At 45.1% G+C, this 25,995-nt stretch overlaps 1 protein-coding gene and 1 long non-coding RNA gene across 3 annotated transcripts; both read left to right on the plus strand.

Moving 5' to 3' along the window:
• Nucleotides 1-4,255: 4,255 nt before the first annotated feature.
• Nucleotides 4,256-6,698, plus strand: LOC122465191. The gene is made up of 3 exons (XR_006289843.1): nt 4,256-5,072; nt 5,751-6,259; nt 6,668-6,698. It is a non-coding gene; the product is annotated as an uncharacterized LOC122465191 (long non-coding RNA).
• Nucleotides 6,699-12,344: 5,646 nt separating this feature from the next.
• NEK2 (NIMA related kinase 2) lies at nt 12,345-25,756 on the plus strand. 2 transcript variants are annotated; one of them, XM_037895752.2, is made up of 9 exons: nt 12,345-12,604; nt 13,148-13,365; nt 15,885-16,125; nt 17,734-17,816; nt 18,110-18,236; nt 18,415-18,634; nt 19,721-19,775; nt 19,856-19,926; nt 24,756-25,756. In XM_037895752.2, exons 1-9 carry the CDS (start codon nt 12,509-12,511, stop codon nt 24,971-24,973), a joined length of 1,329 nt encoding a protein of 442 aa, XP_037751680.1. In that variant the 5' UTR covers nt 12,345-12,508; the 3' UTR covers nt 24,974-25,756. The 2 variants fall into 2 exon arrangements, with proteins under 2 accessions (XP_037751680.1, XP_043399622.1); XM_043543687.1 differs by having other exon boundaries at nt 12,470-12,580.
• The last annotated feature ends 239 nt before the right edge of the window (nt 25,757-25,995 follow it).

Below are 25,995 nucleotides of genomic sequence, written 5' to 3' on the forward strand. Positions count from 1 at the left end.
CTGGACATGAGGAGGAAGCAGGGCCTTGTCAGATGCTCATCTGATGCTCCTGGAAGTTGGTTTGCAGAATCAGACCCCAAAGTTCTCACTTTCTACACTCCATTTTTATAGGAATTTCTTCCTATGCCAGTCTATGGGAATTGCTTCATCATGCTGTTGCTGAATCAATCAGCAGATAGCACATTCCTGATGGCTCCATGCTGCCAGATGTTATCTTGTTCTTTGGTTCTCCCATCCTTGAGGCTGTTGGGTGGATTCCAGTCTGCCCTCTGGGGGTCCTCTGGTTATTTCCACTTGATGCCTTCTTCAGACGATGGACACTGGATTCTTAGGCTGGCACCTCCCTGATCATTCAGTTATTATCCACACCAAGCATCCATCCATATACATCCTCTATCTCTATTTTAATCACAATTGTTAACAAAGCGAGATGAATACAACAAAAGGGCGGGGAGTCCCTGGCTGCTGTTTCTGTTGTTACAGAGTATCGCTTTGAGTCTCTCTCTGTGTGAGTCGTTGTTGTTACAAAGAATTGCTTTGAGAACAGACTATGTCTTACAATGTACTAACACAATTAGCAGCTTGCAAGTTTCACACATAGAGGGAGAGAAACAGTACCAAAAAACAAGAGACCTCTTAATTAGTAATACCCTGGAATTTAAACTATGGGGAATCAAACTCATTTGTGATTTTAAAACAGAACTTCTTTAATATGATCTAACAAAAACAGTGACTATGAAAAGGATTTAGGGGCCATAGTGGAGAAGCCGCTCAACATGAGCTCCCAGTGTGATGCTGTGGTGAACAGAGCTAAAGCCATCCTTAGACGTAGAAGCAGAGCCATGAGTAGGATAGGGAGATGACACAGCATCAGCGAGACTGATATTGGAATATGGCCTCCAGTTTTGGTGTCCTCATTTGAAAAAGATGTTGAGAAATTGGAGGTGGGGCAGCAAAGGCAAGATATTCTGAGGGCTGGAGAAAAATGCCTTCTAGTGAGCTATTGAAAGAGGTCAACCTGTTTAGCTTATCAAAAGAAGATTGAAAGGCAACTTCATTGAAGTGTTGAAGTGGCTTAATGGAGAGAAAATCTTGGGTATTAACGGTTCTTTAATCTATCAGAAAGTCATAACAAGACCCAATGGCTGGAAGGTGAAAAGAGACAATTCTTATTAGAAATAAGGCACAAATATTCAACAGCGAGGATGATTCACCACAGGAACAAGCTACCAAGGAAAATGGTGGATTCTCCATCTCTTGATGTCATTTAATGAAGACTAGATGCCTTTCTGGAATGTGTTTGCCCAAAAAGTAGCTATAGTGGTATACAGGAGGCCTGTGATATGCAGGGGGTCAGCTTAGATGCTGTAATGGTCTCTTCTGGCCATAAAGTCTACTAATTTCTGAAAAACTGAGTGTAGCTTTGGGAGAAGTCTCTGATGTTTTACTGTCTAGCCGGCTTGCTTCCTAGAATGAACACTCATTGAGTGGAGTGATCCACAGTGGTAGCTCAAACCTCCAATGGGTCTGGCCAGTGGAAGGACATTAGCACTGCAGGGGAGGGGTGGTGTGGCAGTGGCATCACAAAGGCCTTTTGCAGGACCTCACCCTATTGGTCAAAGGTGGTGGGGAGGCGGTGACCTCACAGAGAGATGCGGACATCAGCCAGGCAGGACAGGGGCGCAGGGCCAGGGAAACCTCAGAGACCCCTGTGGCTTTGCTTCAGCCAGTCTCTTTCTTGAGGTTTCTCTTTGAGGACTGAGAGAGTATTAGGGTTCACGTATGTGAGCGCGAGGAGGAACCTCTTCCGAGTTTTCTCCTTTCCTTTTCCTGAGTTTACTAGAAAACCGATGTCCCTGTTTACAAAGTAAGAGCCCCCAAGAGGTTTGGAACCTGTTCAGTCTGATCCATCTGGTGCCAGCTGAATTCTAGGCATGGAAAATACAAGCTTAAGGTGGCAGAATTTTATTCCCCACCTTTGATTTTGTTCCTTAGCATCACTGGGGACATTGGGGTTTGTCCTTTTTGTTTTACCTTTTCCTCCATCTCTCCCCCCTTTTGCTTCATCTCTTACTTCTTTTGTCCTTTCCCCTGTTCCCCTCCCACCACCAGGAGGCGTGTGTGTGTGTATGTGTGTGTCATGGGGGGTTCTCTGCAGCTCCCATTGTGGGAGGTCCACCCAAAAATGTGGGGCTGAAATAGTGCTTGGACAGTGATCTCCACCCGTGACTTGGACCATCTTTTGGGCTCTCTGGTGAGAACCCACACCCTCCCGCCCCTCAGTCTCTACCCTGATTGGCTGAGCAGGGGGGTTATTGACAGGGAGGAGACTCAGGTCCTTGTTGCTCTCTTTTAAGACCAAGTAAATAAGTCATAACCGGTCATATGTTTGACGAATTTTGCTGCTTCTCTGCATTAATTGTCTCTGAGCAGTTCATGATTCTCTCTAACATTCCAGTTCTCCTAAAACACTTGCTGAATAATTACTATGAACTGTTGTTGATCTGGAGCTCATTTGAGAGCACTTTAATCACATCATTCAAAGTATGAAATTCAAGATCCGATGGTTAGTTTGAAAGTCAGGGCTCTTGGGTCCATTTCCCAACTCTGCCACTGACTGGCTGGGTGACCTAAAACAAGTCAATTCTCCTTTCTCAGCCTTAGCTTCTCCCTCTTTCAAGCAGGGATAACAATCCGCTCCTACGTACCTCACGGTGGGTGGAGGATGGGGATCCATTGGAGAGTGTCACTAGGAGGAGTGCAGAATATGAGGTCCTATCACGTTTCCTCAGATCAGATTATGACATCATAGAATAGCTGAAGTATTGTATTTTATTTGTATGTCATTATTTTGAAATTGTTAAGAGCAGCAACTACTTAGCTCAGATTGAAGCGTTTTATCTAATTTTCGAGATCGAAGCGTCTCCTCTTTGTGTGCGATGAGACAATTTAACACAGTGTGACAAACAGGAGATGCTTTTGTTTTGCAACAAAATATTTTTGCAAAGCATTTTCATCCCACTTGTTATGATTTCAAGAAACAAACTGGTTTAGTCTGAATGGGATTTTCTGACAGAAACAGTTTCAATGTAATTTCCCGGCCATCTCGATTCCTGGGCTCTATGCCTGCCTCTGGGGGATTTCTTGTCTGTTAGAACAGGAGTCAGGACTGGTGGCTTCTCTTTCTGGCTCTGCCACCACCTTGCTGTGTAGGCCCTTGGGTAGGTCACTTCCCTTCTCTGAACCTCAGGCTCCCCATCTGTCCAATGGGAAGAGGGAAAATTCTCGAACTCTGGGCAGCCATCATCCTGGGTGAGATAAGGAGCGTTAGAGCCCTTTGTGAAGGAGAAAGGGGAGTTTTACGGTGTTGAGCACCAAGGAATTCTAAATTTTGCTAAAATGACTCGTCTGTGGAAACAAGAAATGGTTGGGGCCAAATGTTAACCATTGTCTTTTTTAAAGCCCATTCAGGGATGTGAGTCCCACTCTTTTAGGTACCTGGGGTTCTTTGCCAGGAGGAGAGAAGAGGTTCCTGCCTCCATTTTTGTGGTCTTAACAAACCAGGTGCTGTGTCCCAGTTCTCTTCTGAGATCCCTGAAAAAGAACATCTTCCAATCCACTAACAAGACAGTACCTATCTTTAAAAGGGGAACAAAGAGAACCCTGGGACTTACAGACTAGCCAGCCTCACTTCCATCCCTGGAAAGATACTGGAACACATTATTAAATAATCAGTTTGTCAGCACCTACAGGATAATTTGGGTCTTAGGACTAGTGAACATGGATTTGTCAAGAACAAATCATTCCAAACCAATCCTATTTCCTTCTTTGACAGGGTTATGGGCCTAGTGGAGGTGGGTAAACAGGAGTTGTGATCTATCTTGGTGTTAAGAAGGCTTTTGACACAGTCCCATCGGACATTCTCACAAGCAAACTAGGGAAATGTGGTCTCGGTGCAATTAGTATAATGTGGGTACACAGCTGGTTGAAAGCCCGTACTCCAAGAGTCCTTCTCCATGTCTGGCTGTCCAGCTGAGAGGGTGTACCTAGTGGGTCCAGCAGGGATCAGTTCGGGGTCCGGAACTATTCAATATTTTCATTAATGATTTGGAAAATGGAGTGGAGAGTATGCTTCTAAAATTTGCAGATGACACCAAGCACTTTGGAGCACAGGGTTGGAATTCCAAACGCCCTTAACAAATTGGAGAATTGGTCTACTTGAGCCAAACTCCATGGCTGGGCCCCTGGCTAGAGACTGGGCTGAAGTGAAACCCCAGAGCCAAACACTCCTCTTCCTGGGCAGTGCACACTGACCTTTATTGGTCAGATGCTGCTTAGCACTGTCAGAGCAGCTTTTTTCTCCCAGCACTTTCCCAATAGTGGGAAAGTAGGAAATCCCCATTTGACTGCTGGGGACAGAGTCATAGAGTGGGGAGCAATTTGCCCAAAGTCCCACAGGTCAATAGGAAAACCAGCAATGGAACCCAGGAGTCCTGACTCCCAACCCCCTAGTCCAGTCACTACAGCAGAGCACATTCCCCCTCAAAGGCAGGGGGACTGGACATGAGGGCCTGGTTGTAATTGCCAGCTGTGGGAGGGAGTGTGCAGCAGTGGTTAGTGAAGGGGCCTGGACATAAGGACTGCTGGGTCCCATCCATGGCTCTGACACTTGGTGTGACCCTGAGCCAGTAGCTTCCCCTCCCCAGGCCTGTTTCTCATCAGTATGGTTGGGGTCGCAGTCCCTACAGCCCAGGGGAGTTGGGAGGCTCCAGGAAGGTGTGTAAAGTGCCGGGATGTCAGGAGCTGGGAGGCGCCGTCACCCCTGCACTAGGGCAGTGTTCTGCACCCCCTGCTGCTGGCTGAGTTTCTCCGTCCCTTGGCAATAAGACAGACTCTTCTTTTCACAGCCAGTCGATCGCCCAGTGTCATCACCCTGCCTGCTGGCTGGGCAGGGTAACTCCTCAGGTCACCACCCTCTCCAGCCTGCCTTGGGCTTGGAGAGCGAGGAGGAGGGCGAGCGACAGCAGGTGACCCTGAACATCCGCCATCCATCGCTCCATCACCTAGAGCAAGTGAGTGGCATTAGGGTTCCTCTGTGGTGTCCTCTGTCAGAAAGAAGAGGAGAGAATCTCTCCCAAAGGAGATTGGATTTGCAAACCGCCCCCAGGAGCCCCTCACTCTCAGACCGGGGAGGGCCTTCTCCAGAGCCGTCTCCAGTGTGTTGGGAAGGTCCCAGCAATGGGGCTCCCAGCCCTTCCTTTGTGGGAGACTGTTCCCCAGGCTGAGAGTCAGGCTGGGCCAGACCCTGTGAGCGGCTGAGCATGGAAATCAATGGGAAACGAGGAGGCCCTGGGCTTGCTATGCCTAGGGACTTTGACATGGGGAATGGTTTCTCAGGAGAAGACCGCACTCCTGGGTTCTGTTCCTTCTCTAGCCTGGGGGGGAATGTGCCCTGGAACGGCAGGAGTGAGCTGCTTGTCCAAAGTGACTGATGGTCTTTGTGACTGACCCCAGTGCTCGAAAAGGAGGAGACTCCCCGGCTGTTGCAGCACCAGGGATGACGAGGGGGAATGTTGGGAGCAGATCATGCAATGAGCTCCTGCCAGTGTGTGGAGATTGCACTCCTTGCACCCCTGTGGGGGGAGGAGGAGCTGCTCTGGCTGGGGCAGGGATGGGGAGGAACCAAAAAGGCTGGTTAGTGAGAGGCTGCCTTGACCCCAGACTCACGCCTGCTCCCCGCTTGGTTTCAGGATGGCCAGGCTCCTGAGGATGTTCAGGAAGAAGGTGGCCCCAGAGCCTGAGGGAAGCAGCTGCCATCTTCCCCAGGAGCAGAGCGGCCCCTCCCTCCCCGCTGGCGGGGAAGGAGCCCCTGGCTGGGCCAGGAGGTGGAAGTGCCCAGCCCTCTGGCAGAGGAAACCCACTCCCGGCGCAGGCGCCAAGGTGGGAGAGCCACCGGCCAGGCCGAAATGGAGCTGGCCCAGGATGCGGCTGGGCAGATAGGACCCAGCCCAGGAGGGGAACCGGGCAGGGTGGCTCTGGGGCTTGTTGTGTGGGAAGCACCGGCCCCAGGAACCCAGCCCTGATTCCCAGCAGGAGGCTTCGCCCTGCCCGCTCACTGAGGACCTTCTAGCCTCCCCAGGGCAGGACGTGGAGGATCCCTGTCCCAGCACCAGCAGCTCGGTCTGCTCCCCATGGGACAGTAGCAGGACCTATGACTTGGGCAGCAGCGAGGCCGATGGGTGCCACTGCTTTGTTCCAGGTGAGGAGCCAGGCTGGGCTCAGGGAGGGGTGAGGAGGGGGCTGTGAACACCCTGGGTCCAGGCCCTCGATCAGTGCTATGGGGGTGGGTCCCCAGCCCAGATGTCTAGCCTGAGCCACGTGAACCCCACTGACACTAGATGCTGGCACTTTGGTCCTTGGTGCTCCAGTTGTGGGGTAGGGGGGCAGGCACCTCCCAGGGAGTCCAGGACAGTGTCGGGGGGTCGCCTTCCTATGGGCTCCTGAAGGAGTTGGGGGTTGAAGGCATCACTGACAGAGAGGGGGGAGTGTGGGGCCCGATCTGCCCTGGGTCCTGGAGTTGGGAAGGGGACACATTGCCCCACCATGCCCCCGTCCTTTCCCCGAGTGGCAGCAGGCGTAATCCTGTCCCCTTCTCTCCCTGGTGCAGGGACCCCCAGGGACTCGGAGGAGGAGGAGGAGGAGGAATGGGTGGATGTGGCAACAGAGGAGGCTGCTCTCTAGAACATCCAAGAGCAGCTCCAGGGCCGAGAAAAGGTACAAACATTCCCCAGCTACATCAGATAGCAGTTTTTAGCAAATTAGGACAAGTCAGCAGATAAGAACAACCTTATGTTCTTGGTGGTGATGGGGGACTTCAGCTACTCAGCCATCCGTTGGCAAAATAACACAGCAGGGCACAGATTATCCAACAAGTTCTTGGAATGTATTGGAGACCATTTTTTATTGCAGAAGGTGGAGAAAGCTACTAAGGGAGAGGCTGTTCTAGATTTCATTTTGACAAATAGGGAGTAACTGGTTGAGAATTTGAAAGTGTAAAGCAGCTTTGCTGGAAGTGATCATAAAATGATAGAGTTTGTGATTCTGAGGAACGGTAGGAGGGAGAACAGCAAAATAAAGATAATGGATTTCAAGAAGGCAGACTTCAGCAAACTGAGGGAGTTGGTAGGTAAGGTCCCATGGGAAGCAAGTCTAAGGGGAAAAACAATTGAAGACAGTTGGCAGTTTTTCAAAGAGACATTGTTAAGGGTGCAAGAGCAAACTATCCCACTGCATATGAAAGATAGGAAGTATGGCAAGAGCCCACCCTGACTTAACCATGAGATCTTCAGTGATCTGAATATCAAAGAAGAGTCCTACAAAAAGTGGAAACTAGGTCAAGTTACAAAGGATGAATATAAACAAATAACACAGGTACGTAGGGACAAAATTAGAAAGGCCAAGGCACAAAACGAGATCAAACTAGCTAGAGACATAAAGGGTAACAAGAAAACATTCTGCAAATACATTAGAAGCAAGAGGAAGACCAAGGACAGGGTAGGCCTGTTACGCAATGAGGGGCTGGGGGGAAAACAATAACAGAAAATGTGGAAATGGCAGGGGTGCTTAATGACTTCTTCATTTCAGTTTTCACCAAGAAGATTGGTGGTGATTGGATGTCTAATGTAGTGAATGCCAGTAAAAATGAGGTAGGATTAGAGGCAAAAATAGGAAAAGAACAAGTTAAAAATTATTTAGACAAATTAGATGTCTTCAAGTCACCAGGGTCTGACGAAATGCATCCTAGGATACTTAAGGAGCTGACTGAGGAGATATCTGGGCCATTAGCAATTATCTTTAAAAAGTTATGGAAGATGGGAGAGATTCCAGAAGACTGGAAAAGGGCAATTATAGTGCCAATCTATAAAAATGGAAATAAGGACAACCCGGGAAATTACAGACCAGTCAGCTTAACTTGTGGACCCAGAAAGATAATGGAGCAAATAATTAAGCAATCAGATTGCAAACATCTAGAAGAAAATAAGGTGATGAATAGCAGTCAGCATGGATTTTTCAAAAAAAATAGTGTCAAACCAACCTGATAGTTTTCTTTGACAGGGTAACAAGCCTTGTGGATGTGGGGAAAGTGGTAGATGTGGTATATCTTGACTTTAGTAAAGTTTTTGATACTGTCTCGCATGACCTTCTCATAAACAAACTAGGGAAATGCAACCTAGATGGAGCTACAATAAAGTGGGTGCAAAACTGATTGGAAAACCATCCCCAGAGAGTAGTTATCACTCCACAGTCATGCTGGAAGGGCATAACAAGTGGGGTCCCACAGGGATCTGTTCTGGGTCCAGTTCTGTTCAATATCTTCATCAATGATTTAGATAATGGCATAGACAGTACACTTATAAAGTTTGTGGACGATACCAAGCTGGGAGGGGTTGCAAGTGCTTTGGAGGATAGGATTAAAATTCAAAATGATCTGGACAAACTGGAGAAATTACCTGAAGTAAATAGGATGAAATTCAATAAAGACAAATGCATAGTACTCCACTTAGGAAGGAACAATCAGTTGCACACATACAAAATAGGAAATGACTTCCTAGAAAGGAGTACTGCAGAAAGGAATCTGGGGGTTATAGTGGATCACAAGCCAAGTATGAGTCAACAGTGTAACTCTGCTGCAAAAAAAGCAAACATCATTCTGGGATGTATTAGCAGGAGTGTTGTAAGCAAGACACAAGAAGTAATTCTTCTGCTCTACTCCACGCTGATTAGGCCTCAACTGGAGTATTGTGTGCAGTTCTGGGGCCACATTTCAGGAAAGATGTGGACAAATTAAAGAAGGTCTGGAGACGAGCAACAAAAATGATTAAAGGTCTAGAAACCATGACCTGTGAGGGAAGGTTAAAACATGGTAACAGTTTTCAAGTACATAAAAGGTTGTTAGAAGGAGTAGGAAGAAAAATTGTTCTTCTTAACGTCTGAGGATAGGACAAGAAGAAGTGGGCTTAAACTGCAGAAAGGGAGCTTTAGGTTGGACATTAGGAGGGACGATCAGCGAGTTATCTCAAGTGCCTATACACAAATGCAAGAAGCCTGGGAAACAAGCAGGGAGAACTGGAAGTCCTAGCACAGTCAAGGAATTATGATGTGATTGGAATAACAGAGACTTGGTGGGATAACTCACATCACTGGAGTACTGTCATGGATGGATATAAACTGTTCAGGAAGGACAGGCAGGGCAAAAAGGTGGGAGAGTTGCATTGTATGTAAGAGAGCAGTATGACTGTTCAGAGCTCAAGTATGAAACTGCAGAAAAACCTGAGTGTCTCTGGATTAAGTTTAGAAGTGTGAGCAACAAGGGTGATGTCGTGGAGGGAGTCTGCTATAGACCACCGGACCAGGGGGATGAAGTGGACGAGGCTTTCTTCCGGCAACTCACGGAAGTTACTAGATCGCAGGCCCTGGTTCTCATGGGAGACTTCAATCACCCTGATATCTGCTGGGAGAGCAATACAGCGGTGCACAGACAATCCAAGAAGTTTTTGGAAAGGGTAGGAGACAATTTCCTGGTACAAGTGCTGGAGGAACCAACTAGGGGCAGAGCTCTTCTTGACCTGCTGCTCACAAACCGGGAAGAATTAGTAGGGGAAGCTAAAGTGGATGGGAACCTGTGAGGCAGTGACCATGAGATGGTTGAGTTCAGGATCCTGACACAGGGAAGAAAGGAGAGCAGCAGAATACAGACCCTGGACTTCAGAAAAGCAGACTTTGACTCCCTCAGGGAACTAATGGGCAGGATCCCCTGGGAGAATAACATGAGGGGGAAAGGAGTCCAGGAGAGCTGGCTGTATTTTAAAGAATCTTTATTGAGGTTACAGGGACAAACCATCCCGATGTGTAGAAAGAATAGTAAATATGGCAGGCGACCAGCTTGGCTTAACAGTGAAATCATTGCTGATCTTGAACACAAAAAAGAAGCTTACAAGAAGTGGAAGATTGGACAAATGACCAGGGAAGAGTATAAAAATATTGCTCGGGGATGCAGGAGTGAAATCAGGAAGGCCAAATCACACCTGGAGTTGCAGCTAGCAAGAGATGTTAAGAGTAACAAGAAGGATTTCTTCAGGTATGTTAGCAACAAGAAGAAAGTCAAGGAAAGTGTGGGCCCCTTACTGAATGATGGAGGCAACCTAGTGACAGAGGATGTGGAAGAAGCTGATGTACTCAATGCTTTTTTTGCCTCTGTCTTCACGAACAAGGTCAGCTCCCAGACTACTGCACTGGGCAGCACAGCATGGGGAGGAGGTGACCAGCCCTCTGTGGAGAAAGAAGTGGTTCGGGACTATTTAGAAAAGCTGGACGAGCACAAGTCCATGGGGCCGGATGCGCTGCATCTGAGAGTGCTAAAGGAGCTGGCGGATGTGATTGTAGAGCCATTGGCCATTATCTTTGAAAACTCATGGCGATCCGGGGAAGTCCCGGATGACTGGAAAAAGGCTAATGTAGGGCCCATCTTTAAAAAAGGGAAGAAGGAGGATCCTGGGAACTACAGGCCAGTCAGCCTCACCTCAGTCCCTGGAAAAATCATGGAGCAGGTCCTCAAGGAATCAATTCTGAAGCACTTAGAGGAGAGGAAAGTGATCAGGAACAGTCAGCATGGATTCACCAAGGGCAAGTCATGCCTGACTAATCTAATTGCCTTCTATGACGAGATAACTGGCTCTGGGGATGAGGGGAAAGCGGTGGACGTGTTGTTCCTTGACTTTAGCAAAGCTTTTGACACAGTCTCCCACAGTATTCTTGCCAGCAAGTTAAAGAAGTATGGGCTGGACGAATGGACTATAAGGTGGATAGAAAGTTGGCTAGATTGTCCGGCTCAACGGGTAGTGTTCAATGGCTCCATGTCTACTTGGCAGCCGGTATCAAGTGGAGTGCCCCAAGGGTCTGTCCTGGGGCCGGTTTTGTTCAATATCTTCATAAATGATCTGGAGGATGGTGTGGATTGCACCCTCAGCAAGTTTGCAGATGACACTAAGCTGGGAGGAGAGGTAGATACGCTGGAGGGCAGGGATAGGATACAGAGGGACCTAGACAAATTAGAGGATTGGGCCAAAAGAAATCTGATGAGGTTCAACAAGGACAAGTGCAGAGTCCTGCACTTAGGACGGAAGAACCCCATGCACCGCTACAGACTAGGGACCGAATGGCTCGGCAGCAGTTCTGCAGAAAAGGACCTAGGGATTACAGTGGACGAGAAGCTGGATATGAGTCAACAGTGTGCCCTTGTTGCCAAGAAGGCCAATGGCATTTTGGGATGTATACGTAGGGGCATTGCCAGCAGATCGAGGGATGTGATCGTTCCCCTCTATTTGACATTGGTGAGGCCTCATCTGGAGTACTGTGTCTAGTTTTGGGCCCCATACTACAAGAAGGATGTGGAAAAATTGGAAAGAGTCCAGCGGAGGGCAACAAAACTGATTAGGGGACTGGAACACATGACTTATGAGGAGAGGCTGAGGGAACTGGGATTGTTTAGTCTGCGGAAGAGAAGAATGAGATGGGATTTGATAGCTGCTTTCAACTACCTGAGAGGGGGTTCCAAAGAAGATGGATCTAGACCGTTCTCAGTGGTAGCTGATGACAGAACAAGGAGTAATGGTCTCAAGTTGCAGTGGGGGAGGTTTAGGTTGGATATTAGGAAAAACTTTTTCACTAGGAGAGTGGTGAAACACTGGAATGCATTGCCTGGGGAGGTGGTGGAATCTCCTTCCTTAGAAGTTTTTAAGGTCAGGCTTGACAAAGCCCTGGCTGGGATGATTTAGTTGGGGATTGGTCCTGATTTGAGCAGGGGGTTGGACTAGATGACCTTCTGAGGTTCCTTCCAACCCTGATATTCTATGATTCTATGAAATACCCCCACGAATCACGAGAGTAAATTGCCTAGGGAGGTTATCGAATCTCCATCATTGGCGATTTTTAAGAGCAGGTTAGACAAACACCTGTCAGGAATTGTTTAGATAATACTTAGTTCTGCCATGAGTGCGGGGGACAATAGAAGAGTGCAGGGGACAAACTGTTATGTGTAGGAATTTGCTTCATCAGGCAGCAGTTTTCTGCAATCGGTAACGCATCAGTAACTGCTGCAGGCAGCACATTGCTCCAGGGAGCAGGTTCCTACACTACACTCAGTCGATGGGCCGTGTCCGCCTGCTCCTGAGAGGAGGGGGCGGTGCCCGCGGAGAGACGTGAAAAGGGGGTGGAGCTAAGTCTTCGGATCCCTCCTCGCGTCGCGCCCCGCCTCGCGCCGCCCTGGTTGCCTAGCAGTGGTAACGGCCGTTACGCAGCGTGCATTGTTTACAGAAGAGTAGCCAATGGGAGGGCGGGTGGAGCTGCAACGCCAGGCCAATGGGCGGCGGGGGCGGCGCGTTTAAACGACGGCGACAGGTAGCTGCGTAGTCGCTGTTCCGTTGGCCGCGCTTCAACGTGTCGCGGCGCCATGCCGAGCCGGCCCGAGGACTACGAGGTGCTGCTCACAATCGGCGCCGGCTCCTACGGCAAGTGCCAGAAGGTGCGGCGCCGGGCGGACGGCAAGGTGAGCGATCGGGGGCCGCGCGCGGGCCCCGGGTCCCGTGTGTGCGCCCCGGCGCTGCGGGCTCCGATGGCCCCGCACCTCTCTGCTGCCCGGGGCGGTTATCTCGTCTCGTCGGCGGCTCCGGCTGGCCGCTGTCTGACGGCGGGCCAGCCCCCTGCTGCCTCTGGCGGCCCCCGGCAGCGGCGCTTCCCCCACCGGCGGGCTCTGGAGGCCTGGCTGGGGCTGCGCTCCCCGAGCTCGGCCCCTGCGGGTTCGGGGGCTCGCTGCTGGCCCCCCGTGGGTTGGGGTGAGGCGGATCCGCTGGAGCGGGGACACGCAGCACCCCACGGGCCGGCTCGTGGGAGGTGAGTCGGGGCGGCTGCTCTGCAATGTGAAGCTGCCCGTCGCTCGGCCGGGCTGGGACGGGGGCCGCCCCGTGTTCGTCTCCGCCGGCTCGTCAAGCGCTGCTAGCTGGGCAGTTAGCTTGTGTCTCGGCTTGACAAGCTGTCCCTAGTGGGACCATTCGTGTTTTGTCCGCTAGTCGCGGTGTCCGCTGTCTTTCAGGTCTTAGTTTGGAAAGAGCTTGACTATGGCTCTATGACCGAGGCCGAGAAACAAATGCTTGTTTCGGAAGTGAATTTACTCCGGGAGCTGAAACACCCAAACATTGTCCGGTATTATGATCGCATCATTGACAGAACCAACACAACCCTGTACATCGTGATGGAGTATTGTGAAGGTGGTGACCTGGCTAGTCTAATTGCAAGATGTACAAAGGAAAGGCATGTGAAATCTGTTCAGGGGGATCTCATGCTCTCCCATCTAAATAACCGGAGCATTTACCAGAATTAAGCTAAATCAAAATGCATCTCTTTGTAATCCATTAGAAACTTGGGTTTGATACATTTAATCACCTCAAACTTCTAAATACTCTCAAGTCTCTCCTTAAAGTATAAGAAGGCTTTTTTAAAAGGTATAATTTAGTGGAAGTTGTGTTAAACTGACTTCTGTTGATAAGATACAGAAAAACTGAGGTACCACACACACTGGAATAGTCACTATTGCAGGGATTTAAAATAAAACTAAGAAGAAATTTGGTAAACTGTCTGTTAAAAGCAAGTTCAAATATATTAAACCTGCCTCAAAGCCCCTTTCCTGTCTTGTGGGTTTTAGAATGTGCTTTACTTTTTTTCTCTTGAGTCCACTTGCCCCTAGATGTGAGAACTATCTATAAGAGAAGTGGTGAAACTATCCTAACAGAACTTACTGCTTCAGCTCAATCAGAATTCTAATATAATTTTGTCTGACTTGGCTCTAACCATACAAGTCCCAGAGCACTTTAGAGTGGGTGACCTTGACAGCTCCTCCATGCTGTCTGTTAAATGTCCCAGGATGCAAAACTAAAATCACAAATTGAGACTTGAGATAAATCACTTGAATTGTTCTACATAACAATGCTCTGGGCCAATTATCTTCTAGGTTTTGCTGTGTGATACTTATAAGAGGGGGAGAAAGGAATGGATTTTCTGATCCAAAAATGGGATGGCTATGGGGCCCACTTCCATATGGGATTAGGTGACCCCAGAGTCTGACCCTCTATGGGAAATGCTGCCCAACTGTCATGTTTGAAAAGGCCTTTCCATCATAAGAATGGCTATCAACACTGATTCTCTTGTGTTCAGTATATACCACTTAAAAAAAAGGAAATTAATGCCTTAAAACAAAATCCTGTACACTGTGTGGCATTTTTAATTCCCAAAAGGTGCCAAAATGTCATGAAGTCCACTAGTTGCTCTGAGCTTAATCCCCAAGGCCAATATTTTGGTGCTACTGAGGTCTTCAAAACCCCTATTCAGCTGCTGCCTAAAGCCCCAAGACATCTAAGCTTTTCTGCCAGTGAGCATGCTCACAGTTGTATTGTTCTAAGGTATAAGACCAGTGTTTAAGTGCCAAGCCCTGAAGCATTGCCCTGCATATCTTGTCGGCAGCACCTAATTCATAGGTGTGCTCTGAGGTTGCTTAAACTCCCACACAATAGTTGAGAGGTGGCCTCCATTAGCCCAGGGATGAGATTTGGGTTCAATTCCCCCTCTGCCTGATGTGGAGAAGGGATTTGAACTTGGGTTTCCCACCTCTCAGGGGAGTGCCCTAACCACTGGACTAGTCATTCTCTCTGGCCCAATGAATATTTAATTGTTATATACTGTGGACTGCTTCAATAGGAGAGAGAGCAACCCACACCAGCATAGCCCAGTGGTTTGGACACTCACCTGAGAGGTGGGAGTTCAAATTTCCTCTTCACATAATGCAAGGTCTCTCACATCCCAGGTGAATGCTCTAACAAGTGGGCTAAATACTATAAGGGAAGTTCACTCCCCTTTCCCTGGCATTTCTTGGGTGTGTTTTTTTTAAAAAAAAACAAACTCCAGGAGAGAGTTCACTGCTGAGAATCCCAAGCAGAGATGGACATTTCCCTCTTGGATAGAGTTAGACACCTAAATCCCTTTGAGGAGTGTGGATTAAGACTCACCCCTCTCCTCAGTTTAAGCAGTTCCAACAGGTAATGCTATCTCTGCCCAGTGTACTGGCTTTTTTTGTAAATCCTATTCTTGGGTATCTAACTCTCTCCATGCAGTGGGAGCCTAGGTGCCTAACTTGAGGTTGTGGATTCCACTGGATGGGAATGTACATAAAAGTTAGCACTATTGCAACACTCACATTACTTTTTGGATCTAGCCCTCTGTGTTACTGCTATTTGCTTTGCATGGTAGATGTTAGGATACTATAGCCATGGGTGGTAGTACAAAACCCTAAGATGGGAACAAATAGTTAATTAGAGGGTGACTTGTACACTTTCTCTATTTACTATATTTACAAGATCTATAAAAAGAAAAGGAGTACTTGTGGTACGTTAGAGACTAACAAATTTATTTGAGCATAAGCTTTCATGAGCTACAGCTCACTTCATCGGATGCATGCAGTGGAAAATACAGTGGGGGAGATTTTATATACACAGAACATGAAACAATGGGTGTTATCATACCATCACTCTGGTTACAGTGTGTATGATAACACCCATTGTTTCATGTTCTGTGTATATAAAATCTCCCCACTGTATTTTCCACTGCATGCATCCAATGAAGTGAGCTGTAGCTCATGAAAGCTTATGCTCAAATAAATTTTAGTCTCTAACGTACCACAAGTACTCCTTTTCTTTTTGTGGATACAGACTAATGCAGCTGCTACTCTGAAACCTTACAAGATCTATAATACTCTAAATTAACTTCTTCTCCTTTCCTAGACACTACTTAGAGGAAGACTTTGTTCTCCGCATGTTGACTCAGTTGACCCTGGCCTTGAAGGAATGTCATAGACGGAGTGATGGTGGCCACACTGTGTTGCACCGTGACCTAAAACCAGCAAATATTTTTCTAGATAGCAAGCACAATGTGAAACTTGGAGACTTTGGATTGGCTAGAATATTGCACCATGATACCAGTTTTGCTAAAACATTTGTTGGCACTCCATATTACATGTCTCCAGTAAGTGTTCCAAGATCCTGGTTTCTTCTGCAACACCTGGCTTTTTAACAGAATTCCTCAACATCTTTAAAAGTTTTTAGTTAACGAAACCTATAACTAAATCTTAATTCCTGTAGCCAACTCTTTTTTTTTTTTTTTTTTTTTTTTTAACCAGGGACAGACCTTTAAAACTTGTGTTTGGGGGAGGGAGGGGGGAACTTGCCTGCAACAATTCTGCATCATATATCAGAATGGTCTTGTATATGACTTTCGGGTTTGATATGACTTAAGCATCAAGTTTTTTGGACTGTAAATTTTCATAAACTAAGTGTTGTACTCTTTCTGGTGTCTTAGCTATAGGATGGGTTCTCAACCTGGGGGTTGTGGACTTCCCCGCTATCTGAACTGGGTTGAAAATGTGCTCAGGGATTTGTGTTCGTTCTCTCTCCTCTGTGTAGGGAGGGTAGTGATGGAGTTCCAAAACTTTTTTTCTGTTACATGGTATAATTAGCCTCTTACAGTTTGTATGGCAACTTCCACCGTGTGTGTGTAATCTTCTTACTATATGTTCCAGTCTGTGCATCTGAAGTGGACTGTAGCCCACGAAAGCTTATGCTCTAATAAATTCCTTAGTCTCTAAGGTGCCACAAGTACTCCTGTTCTTCTTGTGGTATAGAACAAGTTGAGGACCGCTGCCATCAGACTATTGTGCATACTTAATAAATCCACAACACCTTTCTCTCAAATCCATGTGTTCAAAGAGAACATCTGTAGAATTCTCGTTCCTATTCCTTTCTCAGAATGAGGCTGGAATAGCTTCCTTGCCTCCTGATATTTTACTTTTGAAGGCTGCTGTTCCTGAGTCCAGCACAAATTAGAACTGTGCACTGGTCATCGCTCACCATCCTAAGTAGATCCTTTCAAAGACAGCATTCTTAGTTCTTGACTACAGTTGATGTGAAGCTCTTAAGAACCTCCATCATGGCTACTGCTCCAGCTCTTCTCCCTGGGAGAACAGATCTCTTACGAGGTATAGTTTGTTAGTACCATCCTTGTCATCTTGTTAGGTCTACCCCCTGCAAGTCACATTTCTGAAGTATCTGCCTTGGTATCTTGGCACTGACTTCTACTTGATTCTTGTCTTCTCACATCTGCATAGTAATGCATCAGTGTTGCTGCAGTGATGGAGTAGGGTACTCTACCTTCTTCAAATGATTGATCTACAAGGGTTCTTGTCCTCTATGGCGCATAGACTTGGGAGTGAAAATCCTGCAAGGTCATGTCAAAGCTCGCTACTTCTCCTTTGCTTCTGTGCTCTATGTGCAGACTCTAATGGAAGTTTGTTTTCCCTATATAATGTCTTGCATTTGTACTGATCAAAAAACTGATGCAGTTTGAATAAAGCTTTACTCCAGCTCGGTTTTTGCTGTAATATCTTCTATATTCTGAATTGTACTAGCTTGAAGTAGCTATTGTGAATTAAACTGCAAACTCACCAGTGATAATTTAGTAGGTTGCACAACTATTAGCTGATCCTTCATGGAGAACTTGGTTCTGCTGCATTATTGTAAATGAATTGCTGTACACCTTCCTGATAACACATTTTAAATAAAGGCTTCTCTTTCTTAGGAACAAATGAACCGCATGTCGTATAACGAAAAATCAGACATCTGGTCTCTAGGATGCTTGCTATACGAGCTATGTGCACTCTCGTAAGTATAAAGATAAATGCTGTGAGACTACTTACACTTCAGTTATAGTATGTGACTAAACTATAAACAGGTGAAGACCAAAGTTTATCTAAAATCTTAATCCAACAAACTGTTTTGTTTTCAAAATATTTTAAAAATCAAAAACCAGCTCTCTTCTAGACACTAGAAGAACCTTGATTGAGGGGGAAAAAAAAAAATCTCCATTTACCACTTCAAACACAATGAAAACCCTTTAACACCTTTCCAGTTAAACAGTGAAAAGAGCCTTTAAGAAAATAAATACTCTTCTCCAGGCCTCCATTTACAGCTTATAACCAAAAGGAGTTGGCAGAGAAGATAAAGGAAGGGAAGTTCAGGCGAATACCATATCGTTATTCAGATCAGTTGAATGAACTTCTTAAAAAGATGCTGAATTTAAAGGTAGGAATTGACTGCTGTTTTCACTAATACTTCAATCTGATACTTAAAGCATTTCAGAGCTTTAATTTTACTGTAGGATGGAACTTGTACAGTTTTTCCTCCATTAAGAAGGGAATTGGTGTCCTAAACTTCTTAAACTGCCACTGCCACACTCTTTCCTTGGCTTGTTTCTTTTAAGGACTACTGTCGACCCTCTGTTGAAGAAATTCTACAGAATCCCTTGATAGCTGACTTGGTGGTAGAAGAGCAGAAAAACTCCTCTGAGAGGAGAGGACGAAGATCAACAGAGCCAGAAAGGCTGCAGCATTCAGGCACTGCAGTAAATGAGCTAAAACTGAAGGAACAACAGTTGCAGGAGAGAGAACGAGCCATAAAAGAGAGAGAGCAACAACTGGAACGTATGAAATTCCATTCTGGGAGTGGGGAAGTTAATCAGACTGGTCTGAAAGCCTATGAGGGGGTAGTCCACATTGTAGATGCAGCCTGTCAGATTTTTAAAACTACCACTTTCTCTTTTGTATTTAATTAAACCTTACCTGGTGGTCTAATCCAGGAGTAGAAACCTAGGTTGGGATTGTGGGGGATAGAGAAGGCTGTTTGTAGCAAGCAAAGGTTACCAAAACCTACAGAACATGGGTCCTGAATCTGCTGTCCTGAACAATGTGTAGCCATACAGAGTAAAATGCATGGAATGCTACCAAATCAAAATGGTAACATTTTACTCTGCACTGACTCTAATGTGAATATGCAGTTGCCCAACAGATTTGGATCCTTACTCTGTATAAATGTACAATTAGTGTTAGCTACAATCTATGAAAATTATTGGAGGTTGTGATAGTGGCACAACTTTAAAAAGGGGGGTGTGTGTCTTTGGAGACTGTCCATTGGAGGAATATCCAAAACTGTTACAAAACAGCAATTGTCAATAGATCTCATTAGCAGTGAAGCTATATGGTCAGTTCTTTAACTAATTGGATTTATGTAATGGATAACACTTGAGTTGTATTTGCCATCTTTAGCTGCACGCAGTTAACTTTTTGTGCCACAATCGGAACATCTATTTTGAAAATCAAGCCCTGCATATGGCACAGCTAAAATAAAGTGTCTGTGCAAAATGGCAGGACTGAACACTAGTATAGCTTCAGCCAGCCATGCATGATAGACTAGAAAACAAGACTCTCTCAGGGCATGATTGGTATTTTAAAGCAGTATGAGGATTCCATGATGGAAGAATGTTATGCATCACTTAAACTCCTTCGTGTCCAGTCACTGCCATATCCCATGAAGAGCATGGGCTGAGAGAACCTGTCTCTACACAGCAAGTGTACTACTTTGCTACCTAGAGCAACAAAGCAGAAATTTAGGGGCTTGACACTTCAGTGATTACCTCCTTTTCTACATGAAAATCTGTCTTGGGATCAGGCCTCTCCTGTCTGGAAAACACCAGAAATCTGTGTTAACTTTCTTCATATGCTTACTTCCAGAGAGGGAGCGGGAGCTATGTGTTCGTGAGAGACTGGCAGAAGATAAACTTGCTAGGTATTACAGTGTAACCTAGGTTAAACTTTAAGATTGTTTGCTGTAGAAATGGTTTATTAACTTATCTCATTTCAAAACAGGGCTGAGAACTTGATGAAAAACTACAACCTATTCAAGGAACAGAAGATATTGGCAGGTGCAAAAAGCCCAGGTATGAGAATAAACAGACAGCCACTTGAACTAGTAAACACAGATTGGCACAGCCATGAGGATGCCCTTGACATTCTGCATGCCATGAAAAGTCCCCTCTTACCAAACAAACTACATAAACTTCTGTAATGGTTTTGAACAGAAACTTGACCACTTTAAAAAAGTGTCACATGGAATGAAGAAAAACTGCTCTACAAGGAGATCACATCTGCTGCTGTCAATATTTATTGAACCTGAACATCAGAAATGATGTTGAGAAGGGAAGGGTGTCAGTATGAATTGCTGGGAAGTTATGAATTTACTTTCTCTAGTTCTAGGTTTCAGAACATTAGTAATTCAGTTTTGGAGCAGATTGTGAAATCAGATCCATGTAATTATGATCTAGCTTTAAAATTTTAGTCTTCAATAAAACATAAGGCATGTCTTATGACCACTCAGCCTTCATTTCATGGATGGCTTTAAAAGAAAAGGCAGATTTACACTACCTTTTTTTCCCACTGATCTTAAGGGTGGCTCATAGTTCAGATAGTCTAACATACACTGAACTTGCAACCAAATGAGTCAAATTATACTTGTTAGAAACCTCAGCTGATTTAGAATAAAGAGCAGTAATTTTCCAAATCCAATCTAAAAAACAGACATGGTACAATACCTTGCATAACAATTTAAAGCTAGACTGTGGAATTTAGGCACCTAAATCAATTTTCTGAATCAGGCACTGTTGTGGTTCAGAGACCCATAAGCTCCCCCTGCATTCTGTAGGCACCTACATTTTTTGCCATAAAAGTTCCCTAGGTGCCTATGTTCTGTCTCTGGGCATGTGCTTTGCAGCAGCATACCAACTACCTGGATGCCTAAGCCCCAGTGTGGTGCACAAACCAGGAAAAGATAGGTATTCTTCCACCTAACTATGGCCTGAAGAAAAGGAGTACTTGTGGCACCTTAGAGACTAACCAATTTATTTGAGCACAAGCTTTCGTGAGCTACAGCTCACTTCATTGGCTGCATACTGTGGAAAGTGTAGAAGATCTTTTTATATACACACAAAGCATGAAAAAATACCTCCTCCCACCCCACTCTCCTGCTGGTAATAGCTTATCTAAAGTGATCACTCTCCTTACAATGTGTATGATAATCAAGGTGGGCCATTTCCAGCACAAATCCAGGGTTTAACAAGAATGTCTGGGGGGTAGGAAAAAACAAGGGGAAATAGGTTACCTTGCATAATGACTTAGCCACTCCCAGTCTCTATTCAGTCTCTGTTCTAAGTCAGCCATAAAAATGTTGGCATACTGTGGGGCCATGCGGGTACCCATAGCAGTGCCACTGCTCTGAAGGTATACATTGTGACTTTGTCCTTACCCATAACTATTTTACATTTGGGGACAATGTATACCTTCAGATCAGTGGCACTGCTATGGGTACCTGCATGGCCCCACAGTATGCCAACATTTTTATGGCTGACTTAGGGGACGAGAGCTGAGGAAGCGTTGTTCAACGCCCCTACTCTACTTGCGCTATATTGATGACATCTTCGTCATCTGGACCCATGGAAAAGAAGCCCTTGAGGAATTCCACCATGACTTCAACAATTTCCATCCCACCATCAACCTCAGCCTGGTCCAGCCCACACAAGAGATCCACTTCCTGGACACTACAGTGCTAATAAACGATGGTCACATAAACACCACCCTATACTGGAAATCTACTGACCGCTATTCCTACCTACATGCCTCCAGCTTTCACCCTGACCACACCACACGATCCATCATCTCCAGCCAAGCTCTGCGATACAACCGCATTTGCTCCAACCCCTCAGACAGAGACAAACACCTACAAGATCTCTATCAAGCATTCTTACAACTACAATACCCACCTGTGGAAGTGAAGAAACAGATTGATAGAGCCAGAAGAGTTCCCAGAAGTCACCTACTACAAGACAGGCCTAACAAAGAAAATAACAGAACGCCACTAGCCGTCACCTTCAGCTCCCAACTAAAACCCCTCCAACGCATTATTAAGGATCTACAACCTATCCTGAAGGATGACCCAACACTCTCATAAATCTTGGGAGACAGGCCAGTCCTTGCCTACAGACAGCCCCCCAACCTGAAGCAAATACTCACCAGCAACCACATACCACACAACAGAACCACTAACCCAGGAACCTATCCTTGCAACAAAGCCCATTGTCAACTGTGCCCACATATCTATTCAGGGGACACCATTACAGGGCCTGATAACATCAGCCACACCATCAGAGGCTCGTTCACCTGCACATCCACCAATGTGATATTTGCCATCATGTGCCAGCAATGCCCCTCTGCCATGTACATTGGTCAAACTGGACAGTCTCTACGTAAAAGAATAAATGGACACAAATCAGATGTCAAGAATTATAACATTCATAAACCAGTCGGAGAACACTTCAGTCTCCTGGTCACGCGATTACAGACATGACAGTTGCTATATTACAACAAAAAACTTCAAATCCAGACTCCAGTGAGAAACTGTTGAATTGGAATTCATTTGCAAATTGGATGCAATTAACTTAGGTTACCTTGCAGAATGACTTAGCCACTCCCAGTCTCTATTCAAGCCTATTTTCCCCCTGTTTTTTCCTCCCACCCCCCACCCCTGACGTTCTTGTTAAACCCTGGATTTGTGCTGGAAATGGCCCACCTTGATTATCATACACATTGTAAGGAGAGTGATCACTTTAGATAAGCTATTACCAGCAGGAAAGTGAGGTGGGAGGAGGTATTTTTTCATGCTTTGTGTGTATATAAAAAGATCTACACTTTCCACAGTATGCATCCGATGAAGTGAGCTGTAGCTCACGAAAGCTTATGCTCAAATAAATTGGTTAGTCTCTAAGGTGCCACAAGTACTCCTTTTCTTTTTGCGAATACAGACTAACACGGCTGTTACTCTGAAACCTAACTATGGTCTGTTTGCTCTCCAGATTGGGTCCCTATAAGCAAGCTTACAGAAAATAGCTGGGGGGTAGAAGGGGCAGGAGGAGGATTACCTCCCTCAAACTCCTAGCCAAGTTGTTTAGAGTATTCACTTGGGATATAGGAGACACTGATCCAATGCCCACACTATCATCATTCCACATGAAGTAGTCTTCTACAAGCCTGGTTCTAGCTGTCATATGCTGCTTCAGCTTAATCACTCAAAATAGCATTGTTTTAACGTCTAATTGTCTGCCTATTAATCCCTTGCCTTTTGCAATATTACTACTTTCTGACGCTCCCCCTTTCCTGACATAACTGTGGAAGAAGTCTGCAAGAGGTGTCCTGCTTCTCTTTCGTCCCCTTGCCGCCCCCAGCTCCTATCCTCCTCTTTGTAATCATTCAGGTTTACTTAGTTATGCTATAATGTGACAATTCCTAATTTAATATCCTCTGCATCTTTCATGGTTTTTAACTTTCTCTTATAAAGAGTTTGCTTGCTGTAGAACAGACCTAGCTAGAAGGCAGCACCCAGGTCTCTACCTTCCCTATCTCACTAAGCTCAGTTTTATTACTCTTACAAAGGGCCTAGTTTTACATCAATCACAGAAAAATCAGAGTAACATTGAAACTCTGTTCCAGTTACCTCACACTACCAGATAAATCAATCACTGTTTTCTTATAGCTCTACTAACTTTAACTTTAAGAAAAATGCTAACTAGGAGGTTTTTCCCCTATTAAGCCCCCTAGTATTTTCTTTCAGGACTAAATTCAATTGTTGCGATTACCACTAGGTTTCTGCACTGGCAGAGGCTCCCTGCAGAATCCATCATGTTTAGGCAGGTTGCTTACTAAGACCTTCTCACTCCCTGTGGTTTGAGAATCAAACAAGTTTTCTGCAAAATCGTGCAGAGCTGGGACTTTATTATGGAAGCATGGCTGAGCAAAATTGAGTTCTTGAATCACTGCATTAAAACTAAACTGCTGCTAGTGTAAAATGGTCAAAGGTGAACTCTGCCCTCGTTCTCAGGAAGTCTGCAAGCTATGCTATCATTTAAAGACAAAAATGTGTAGAGGTACACATGGCTTACCTGCACCAGGGAAAAACATCCCTTACATTTTCAGAAGATACTGAGTACTCCTCGGTGACTTTTTTTCTGAAATAGCATGTCATTTGTTGTGGCATAGAAGGGTAGGTAAAGTGTTCTCAGTACATTAATATAGACTAGTCCTGATTCACCTAGTGTCAGTACATAGGTCATGCCTCTGGGTTATGTAGCTGTTTTATCGGATACTTCACTGCAACACTCAAGCCATCAAGAGTTTCTATAATCGAGTACTGAACTTGGAAACTAAACATCTTTCACTATCCAGTATCCTCCATCTTTATTTTGACTCATTGTATCACTGCTATCTGTATCTTTGCTCTTCTGCAAAATAAAGGTACTCTCCTCTTCTTGTGTGCTCTCTGTAAAGAGATGACTAAACCAAACAAAAGTAAGTCTCTACAGCCCTTTCTATCTTAGGTCTTAATTAAAATTACAACCTCCAGTAACCTATAGCACTGTCATGTTAAACAGGGCTTTTGTATCCTATATAACTGTCCCCTAAATAAGCTGGGTGGGTGGGGAGGCAAAGGATGGCATTAGTTGGAAACTCAAAAGTGTGAATTACATATGAACAGCATTTGACTCTATTGATTCAAATAAAGCTGTTTGGCAGTTACTCTACTTAATACATGTGTTAACTTAGATCCAGATTAGGTTCCCCTCTGCAAAGTGACTGGCACTGATATGAATGAATAAACTAATATTGAGGAACACTCATTCAATGAAAGTCAAAAGCCCTTTTCTTCACTGTTTCTGTCTTTAAGATGAAGTGCTACTTCCCTCTTCAGCAAGAAAGAAGGTTCACTTTGGTGCAAGTAAAGAGAATGCTATATCCAATGATTCGGAGAATTATCCTCTCCCAAAAGAAAAATGCTCTGAGCTGAAGAAACGCCTTTATGCTGCTAACCTGCGGGCTCAAGCATTGTGCGAACTGGAAAAAAATTATCAACTAAAAAGCAGGCAAATTCTGGGCATGCGCTGAAACTGTGTACAGTATTTAACATTTAATGTCACTTAAGAATGTATAGGTACAACTATTGTGCTCCTTCTGTCTTGATTTTATTTTTTTACCATCCTCTCAATCCTGTTTTGTTTTAGCAGAGATGCTACCATTTTAACTTTGTTTTACATAAAAGAAGTTATGTATGTGTTTCCCTTTTCTATGAATTTTCCATCATAGACTGTCCATGCTTGAAAGGACACTTCAGTGGAACAGAAGGACAGCTTTTATAAATAGTCAAACATGAAAATACTTGTTTGACGTAGAGAGAGAAAGTGGCTATCTTTTTCCTCAAACCCATGTGCTAAGTTGAGAGAATGAAGGATGTCTATAAATTAAGAATTAATTCTGAAACTACATAAGTGATGTAGGTAGCTTTTTTAATTTAAAAAAGTGTCTTGATGTGATAAATAGATGTATTTTTCTTTCAGTTGAAAAGTTCTATGAAAACCTTTAAAAAAAATTAGTGTGTAAATTTACCTGTTGTACAATTATTTTACACCATTTCCTTTTTTAGATCAAAGAAATCTTGTATCCTTTTGTTGTCACCTTATACTTTTTAATTTTAAAAGTATTTTCTGTAATATTGTAAACATACAACTGCTTGTAGCTATTCTTGTTTCATATGACAGCACGAGCAAAGATGTGAAAAGGTTGCTATTCCACCCCCTTTCACCAATTAACTGACCTACCCATAACTGAAGGTAGACATAATGTACTAAAATAAAAATCTATTTTCCAGCATCCATTTGCTGGTTCCTAAAATGGAGCTGTGTGTTTTCTCTTGTGTGGCTGATTCATCCCAAATCTGGGGCAGGCAGGCAGGCGGGGGGCAAGAAGGGGGAGTAGGTAGATATCCATATATTTACCAAAGACCCACAATTCTAACCTAGATTTGAAGCTGTGCAGGTGTAACAGCTATTTATAGCTTGACAGTGGTGATGGGTAAGGAAAGGCCTAATAATTTTAGAGTTAAATATCATAATTAAATCCCACCAAGTGTT

Source organism: Chelonia mydas, chromosome 3 (genome assembly GCF_015237465.2).
Source record: "Chelonia mydas isolate rCheMyd1 chromosome 3, rCheMyd1.pri.v2, whole genome shotgun sequence".
Lineage (NCBI taxonomy): Eukaryota > Metazoa > Chordata > Testudines > Cheloniidae > Chelonia > Chelonia mydas.